The sequence below is a fragment of the Psammomys obesus genome, unplaced genomic scaffold, assembly GCF_907164565.1.
Source record: "Psammomys obesus unplaced genomic scaffold, mPsaObe1.curated_primary_1811, whole genome shotgun sequence".
Lineage (NCBI taxonomy): Eukaryota > Metazoa > Chordata > Mammalia > Rodentia > Muridae > Psammomys > Psammomys obesus.
The window spans coordinates 13,500-21,806 of NW_026589174.1; the positions used below are offsets into that span (position 1 = coordinate 13,500).

Sequence of the window (8,307 nt, forward strand, 5' to 3'; positions counted from 1 at the left end):
CTGTTCAAGGATGGATAAGTTCTTTTAAGATGAGCTGGTGCACTGGCATCAGAACTATGTACTGTGCTATAGCTTATGTGAACTTCAAGTTAAAGAAAAAAGACAGTTATTCTTTCTGTTGCTGTTAAACCTATATATTATGTGGAAGCCAGATATAAAAGAAAAGCCACATGGCAGGTTACTAAGTGTTTTATTCTCTCCTGTGTGTTTTGAAAAGAGACATGGATATTGGATCTCACTTGTCATGGCCTGGATTACCCATAATACTTAAAAATATCTGAAAGCTTGTGATAGGCCTCATTCATTCAATTTCCTCAGTTCTCTCTGTTTTTCCAAATTAGGTATGTAAGAATTTATTATTATATTCAGCTTATAATCAGAAAAACAGAGAAATACACAGAGAAAGAGACAGACAGACAGACAGATAGATAGATAGACAGACAGAGTACAGTCTATGTATAAAGAGTAGTCCTGATGATGGATAAACAGAGTTCAGCCTTTCTACACTGGACTGTTACTCGGCTTTAAAAAGAGAAGGGGCTTCTGCACATGGTTCCACACAGATGAGCATGAAGTCACCATGTTGACTGTCATGAGAGTCTAGGCAAAACGAATTCTGTGTGGACTACTTGGAACAGGAAGAGCTTGAAAATTTTGAGCAGTGGAAACATAAGCAGAGTCGCATCCTTTGCTCAGGAGGGAAGGCCATGGGCATCTTACTGGTTGGAGGCAGATGCTAAAAGTTTAAACACCTCCAAGCAGTATGCTGAAGATGGGAAATTCTTGTATTGTGTGTGTGTTATCATAATAAAAGTGTGCTCGGTTGAGCAAATGTCATTGTTGAATACTTGAGCATATTTTGGATATATGCCTATTTTGGATATAGCTGGATCTTTGTGTGACACTAATCCTAATTGTCTCAGAAAGCACCAGATAGATTTCCAAAGTGGCTGTACAAGTTTACATTGCTGGTGGGAAACCAGAATTGGAGGAGGGTTCCCTTTTCTCCAATTCCTCTCCAGTATGTGTTGTCACTTGAATTTTTGATATTAGCCATTCTGATGGGTGTAGGAGGGAATCTGAGGGTCGTTTTGATTGGCATTTCCCTGATGACTAAGGATGTTGAGCATTTCTTTAAGTGTTTCTCTGCAACTTGATATTCCTATATTGAGAATTCCGTTTAGGCTGTACCCCATTTTATTATATTTGGAGCAGTTTTGTCAGTAATAGCCAGATTTTGAAAACGACCCAAATGTCTCTCAACTGAGGATTGGAAAGAAATTGTGGCACATTTACACAATGGAATACTGCTCTGCAATTTAAAAAAAAAAAAAAAAAAGGATATCATGAAATTTGCAGGCAAATTGTGGGGACTAGATAAAATCATCCTGAGTGAGGTATCCCAGAAGCATAAATACACACATGGTATATACACACTTATAAATGGATATTAGACATACAATATAGGATAAACATACTAAAATCTGTAAACCAAAAGAAGCTAAGCAATAAAGAGCGCCCTGGGTGAGATGCTCAAACCTCATTCAGAAAGACAAATGGGATAGACATCAGAAGAGGGAGAAAACAGGGAACAGGATAGAAGCCTACCAAAGAAGGCCTGTGAGAGACTCTACCCAGCAGTGTATTGAAACAGATGCTGAGAATGATAGCCAAACGTTGCACAGAGTGCAGGGAACCTTATGAAAGAAGGGGGATATGGAAGAACTGGAGGGGACAGGAGCTCCACAAGGGGAGCATCAGAACCAAATAATCAAAGTCCAGGGGTCTTTTCTGAGACTGATACTCCAACAAAAGACCATTCATGGAAGTACCCTAGAACCCCAGCACAGATGTGGCCCAAGACAGGTTAGTCTCTAAGTGGATGTCCTAGTAAGGGGAACAGGGGCTGCCTCTGACATGAACTCAGTGGCTGGATCTTTCATTACCTTCTCCTGAGTGGGGGCAGGCTTACCAGGTCACAGAGGAAGACAATGTAGCCAGGCCTGATGGGACCTGATAGGCAAGGATCAGATGGAAGGGGAGGAAGACCTCCCCTATCAGTGGTTGGAAGAATGGCATGGAAGGAGAAGAGGGAGGGAGGGAAGTATTGGGAGAGGCTGAAAGAGTTCACTACAGTTGGGATACAAAGTGAATAAATTGTAATAAATAAAAACATTAAATATATACAAATATTTTAAAAATGTGCTCAGTTACCTTCACCTAGCAGTGAAGTATATTTTTCTTAAAATAAAAAATAAAAGGACTCTTGAAGTGTCAAAATGCAATTTTTCAAGTTTTAGAACATAACAGATTTCCTCCAAACACTGGGCATTTTTTTCATGGTCTTTGTCTTAGTCTCAGCTCCTCAGAGCAAGCAGAGAAGTTCTTCCTGGATCCAGGAGGGACCACGGCCTGTGTGCAGCCTTTGAGAGATTTTCAGGCCTCTCTCCTTGGCTACAGTGAGGTAAGGCTAACCTGGAATATACAATAACCTGTCTCAAAACCAACAGCCTTTAATTTTAAAAGCTCTCAGCCTCCCCTTTATCACCAGTGATGTGAGTTTCTGGATCATATTTCTTATGAAGTTAATCTCTGAAACTCAGGATAAGTCAGACCTGAAAGTCACCCAGCTGTGACAGCAGTCAATGCGATGTTAGCAACACACTTGTCATATGTGTTTACTTACAAAACCAAATACAATATAAAGTTCTGCCACAGGTGTATCTTATGAACATGATAGAAATAGGCACCATACATTATTTCAGAAGATCAACTCAATAATATGGGACAAATTAAAAAGCACTTCATTTTCCAGATCTAATGACAACCATAATCATACTTTGATTTTATTATTTTTAATTTAGGAATTTTTAAAGAAATAACTTTTAAACGGAATTATGAACTGGGGATAGTGGTGCATGCTTTTAATCCCAACACTTCATAGGCAATGGCAGCCTCATCTCTTTGAGTTCAAGTCCAGCCTGATCTATATAGTGAGTTCCAGGAAAGCCAAGGAACAGAGTGAGAGCTAGTCTTGACAGCCAAACAAACAATAAAAATTAAACACGAAAAAGTAGAGTGATGGAAATAGACAACCTGGAAACTATTAAGCTATGTAGACTTTCTACACTTTGAGCCAACTGTTAACAAAATGAAATTTTACATATTCAGTATGACAAAAAGGGATGTTTGTAGCTATTAAGAGGTCAAGCATACAGGAGGAAATGAAAGAAATCTTACAACTGATGTAAAAATTTTGAGACGATTATATATATATATATATGGTCCTAGCATTTAAGGGGCTGAAGTACAAGGTTCACAAATTCAAGGTTAGTCTTGACTACATAATAAAATCTAATCCAGCATCCAACTACTATGTCTCAAAAGAAAGAGGAAAACATAGACAAACCCCTCAAAAAATAAGATATACAAGCAGCAAATAGACATAAAAAGAATCTGTAGAACAAGGTGAATAACATTAGAGCCACAGTGAGATGCTTGTCAGTCATCAGAATTGTATCACTCACTGAGTATCAGAGGAAAGGACAAACCCAGCAGCTTTTGAGAAAGGTGTGGCAGATCTTACTCTATCACACACTCACCATCTCAACCAGCAACAACACTCCTGGTTTTACATGAATCACACGATAACATATGTCCACACGAGCCTTCAGTCTTGTGTTTCTTGCAGCCTTCTTCACAGTCACTGTAAAATATGACGTCCCCCAACAAAGGAATGGTTGGACAGACAAGTTCAACACAATGACTTCCCCTGCAACATGAGAGAAGACTTGCTGAGCAGCGAAGCCTGTGAACTACAGCAATGACAGGCCTGACAACACATGTCTACTGGGGCAGTGGAGGCATCAGCGTCATGGGACTAACAATCAATTTTTTATTAGATCTAAGACCCACTCCACAAGTTCAAAATGATACCTGGCACCATTATCAGGAACAAGATCCTGAGGCCACATAAATAAGAGGCTTTAGGGGAGATCCTACTCTTACTTTTCTAAAAGGGCATAGTATTAAACAGATTCTTGAAGACTTCTCACACTGCTCATGGGTTAGCACATCTCTCAACTCTCATCATTCCTTTTGTCAGTAGAAAGAGGTTAATGCAGAGACACACAACTGGTAAAGGTAGAGAGAATAAGAGAGTGCTTAATGCTCAGCCCTAAGTGGGACATCTAGTTCACACCCCTTCCTGCTAAAGTTCAGGGATCATTGTAAAAGGGGGAGCAGAAAGACTGCAAGGGCCAGAAGCAGCAGATAAATACATGTTTTCTGGGCACACCTGGACAGTTGCATAATTAAACCTATAGCAGTTGTGACAGCATACACAACACCTGTGAGAACTCACAACAGATAAAACCTTAGCCTGATTAGGAAGGTGGCATGACTTCACACCTCTGATTAAGGAGATATTGATTACTGGTAGTTGCTAGGAAAATGAGAATCAGGTTGTGTTTTTTTTTTTTAAGAATATGGCCTCTTCTGAAAGACTCTACCTAGCAGTGTATCAAAGCAGATATTAAGACTCATAACCAAACCTCCAGCAGAATGCAGGGAATGAAAAAAATAAAAAATAAACAGTGCGGGTGTGTTAATACGACCTGGAGAAGACAGGAATTCCACAAGGACCAAATATATCTGGGCACAGGGTCTTTTATAAGACTGTTTCTCCAAACAAAGACCATGTATGGCTGCAACCTAGAGCCCCTGCTCAGATGTAGCCCATGGTAGCTCATTATCCAAGTGGGTACCCTAATAAGCAGAATAGGGACTGTTTCTGACATGAACTCGATGTTGGGCTCTTTGACTCCCCCCAAGCCCCCGCCCCAGGGAGGAGAAGCCTTGCTAGGCCACAGAGGAGGACTTTGCAGCCAGTCCTGAACACATGATAAACCAGTATCTGATGTAAGGGGAGGAGGTTCTCCCTTATCAGTGGACTTGGAAAGGGGCAGGGAGGAGATGAGGGTAGGAGGGTGGGATTGGGAGGGAAAGAGGGACTGGAATACAGCAGGGATACAAAGTTAACAAACTGTAACTAATATTAAAAAAATAAAAATTAAAAAAATAAGAGTATGGCACCTGATAGGTCAATCCTGCTCTAGTGAAAGGCTATACATTCAAGAGTGTAGTCATCACAAATTGTACTTGCTGGGCTGAAAAGGAAAACAAAGAGCACAAAGTTGGAGGTAGAGTGTGAGCTGTCAATAGATCTAAGAGAAGTTGAAGAGGGATTGAATATGATTAAAACAAATTGAATGAAATTCTTAAAGAACCAATAAAATGAGGGAAAAAACTAATAAAATGGAAAAGTAAAAGCAATAGATTTTTAAAAATCAAGATATACTGCCAAATAGAGGAGGGAAGGGAAAATATTACAAAACCTACTGCCTCACACTCCAAATCAGTATAGAAACATTATTTTAGATATGTTTATAGACAAATACAGAAGGAAGAGAGGGTGAGGAGGAAAGGACAGTGAAGGTAGAAGGAAGGCAAAAAATGGCAGGAGTAAGACAGGAAGGAAAAGAAAAATAGCCATCAAGGATCACAGTGAGTGTTCTGGTTTTAAAACTAAATGTCTGGAATCTTTTCTCACTCAGACCCTACAACAGGATGAACACAGTTGAGTGGATTGAAACAGTTACTAACTTTGCACAGGGTTTGTTACCCAAATGCACACATGTCACAAAATCTCAAGGACACTAAGAGACAGTCAGTCCCCTTTCTTCTTGAGTTGCATGTTCTGATGGATCTTAGCACTCACTCACTTTGTTCAGAAGAAAATGGAAATTGAGTCCCTCATGCTCCTCCTACACCCACACCCAACACACTGCTGCTGGACCATGGATTTGATGCCCAGCTCTTTCATGCTTCCTGGAGAAATGTCAACCTGGTCCTGGTTTATTTGAAGGCACTGTCCCCATCCAGACTTTGGCTTTTCCCTCTCGGAGTTCCGTGTTTAAGCCTCTAGGGTGCACAACTCTGCCTCATAGATGAGAAGTACTGTGGCTGCCTGGAAATTCTGAGTAGCTTTTGCTGGATCTAGAGAGAATGCTGGGTCCTGGACTTGGGCAGGGTACCTAGAGAAAAGAATAGCTGCACATAAGCCTCCCAAGGAGGCCAGAACAGCCTGGATAGGGCTCAGGAGAGGGATGAACAGGTGTATTCTATCCCAGCCTCAGGGATACTTCTTACTAGGAAAGCTCACAAGAAAAGGGGAAGGAGGGAAACCCAAAGGTTGTGTCTTCCTCAGAATCATCACAGATATGAACCTTACGGCTACTTTAACATATAAATAACAATATGGAATGTAGTTTTTATGCTCAGTCAAAAGCCAGAGAGCCACTCTATCACCACAGCAGGCAATACTTGCTCACCCGAGCTTTGTTTACAATGACTGCTACACCCACGCCAGTGTTGCTATAGTAGCATGTGCTACGGGGAATTCGCTCCCTGGAAGGTCCCTGGCAGACTCATCCCACCTGGCAAAGAGACGTATTCTGAGATTTCTGTGATTTTCGGGCGCAGTCTTGGGAATGAAATTTTTTTCGTTCTCTGTGACTCCTGAAACAGCACAACTAATTTTATAAAGAAATTTATTATTAGTAGATTATTAAAAGCTTTAATAAAAATAATATGTAAAAGGAATAAGTTTAAGAAAAGTAATGAATCAGATTCAGTATCAATAGACATTATAAGAATAGTAAAAAAGAGACCCGGAAGTACTCCTCCCCAAGAGGCGTGCGGGCTTGGAAGGGAGGGTCAGAGGTCGCCGGGCCAGAATGTGTTCCCGTGTTGCTATGTAGAAGCGCGTTCTCTCCTGGAAGGTTCTTGAGTTCAATTAGGACAGTGGCTGCGGAATCCCTGGTCTCCGGCCTGAGTTGCCCGCTGGCCGAGCGGAGGCGCCGAGGGCGCTGCCATGTTTGGCTGCCTGGTGGCGGGGAGGCTGGTGCAAACAGCTGCATAGCAAGTGGCAGAGGATAAATTTGTTTTTGACTTGCCTGATTATGAAAATATCAACCATGTCGTGGTTTTTATGCTGGGAACAATCCCATTTCCTGAGGGGATGGGAGGATCTGTCTACTTTTCCTATCCTGACTCAAATGGGGTGCCAGTGTGGCAGCTCCTAGGATTTGTCACGAATGGGAAGCCAAGTGCCATCTTCAAAATATCAGGTCTTAAATCTGGAGAAGGAAGCCAGCACCCGTTTGGAGCCATGAATATTGTGCGAACCCCGTCTGTTGCTCAGATTGGAATTTCGGTGGAATTGTTGGACAGTCTGGCTCAGCAGACTCCTGTAGGCAGTGCTGCTGTGTCCTCTGTGGACTCATTCACGCAGTTCACACAGAAGATGTTGGACAACTTCTACAATTTTGCTTCATCATTTGCTGTCTCTCAGGCTCAGATGACACCAAAACCATCTGAAATGTTCATCCCAGCAAACGTGGTTCTGAAATGGTATGAAAACTTTCAAAGACGATTAGCACAGAACCCTCTCTTTTGGAAAACATAATTTGAATAAAATAATTTGTCATGTCCTGTAAAAGCACGAAGTCAAAGGGTCATGAAGCCTACCTTTCAAAACTGCTTAGTGACTATGAAACTTACTCTAAACCCTTATAAAAATTAGAAACACTGAACAAGGAAAATGTTCAATATTAATTACCTTTTCCCTTATAAGTATGAAATACTTCTCGGAGACAAACATTTTGTATTGGCTATCATTTATTTCTTAAAATAAATCCTATTTACAGTAGTAGTATTTGAAAAAAAAAAAGAATAGTAAAAAAATAATGGGCTCCTTCTTAAGAAAAAGTAGCATGAGAAGTACAGTTGGCAGGAGTTTCCCCTCCCTTCAGTGCCTTGTTCCTAGGGAAGATTATAAATCTTTAGCAGGACATATGGGAGGATGATTAACAAAGGTGTAATTAGATTTTGATATAGAGAAAGATTTTGGCAGGCATCTGACTTAGCTCCTGTCTTTCCTCTTCACTGGTTAGCAATAATAAAAATACATTTGAGGTTTCTTTTTCTTTGTTTGCTTTGATCAAAGAGTTTACAGGCCAAGATTTCTTTTGGGCACTCCCCTATGTTAAAATGTAAACTTTGTATTCTTTGTAAAAGTCTAAATATTATGGGAAGCATGCCAACTTTAAGGTGCCTTTTGTGAAATCATAAAAATACCAGCTTGATTTCAGTAAAGTGCAGCAGATTCCAAAGCCTTAACTGGTCTCTGTCTGTCAATTCACCAAATCCGTGTCTTCCTTTCCAAAGCCTTCTTGTCCCGCTGAC

The 8,307-nt window shown here is 40.8% G+C and overlaps 1 protein-coding gene across 1 annotated transcript; it reads left to right on the forward strand.

The window, feature by feature from the left end:
- Positions 1-6,829: 6,829 nt before the first annotated feature.
- Positions 6,830-7,561, forward strand: LOC129674941 (protein Hikeshi-like). The gene has a single exon (XM_055605015.1). The coding sequence runs from the start codon at positions 7,052-7,054 to the stop codon at positions 7,526-7,528; it is 477 nt and encodes a 158-aa protein (XP_055460990.1). The 5' UTR covers positions 6,830-7,051; the 3' UTR covers positions 7,529-7,561.
- Positions 7,562-8,307: the final 746 nt, after the last annotated feature.

What these genes read in the sequence shown, in the direction of transcription:
- LOC129674941 (XM_055605015.1), top strand. Translation starts at nt 7,052, where the DNA reads ATGCTGGGAACAATCCCATTTCCTGAGGGGATGGGAGGATCTGTCTAC.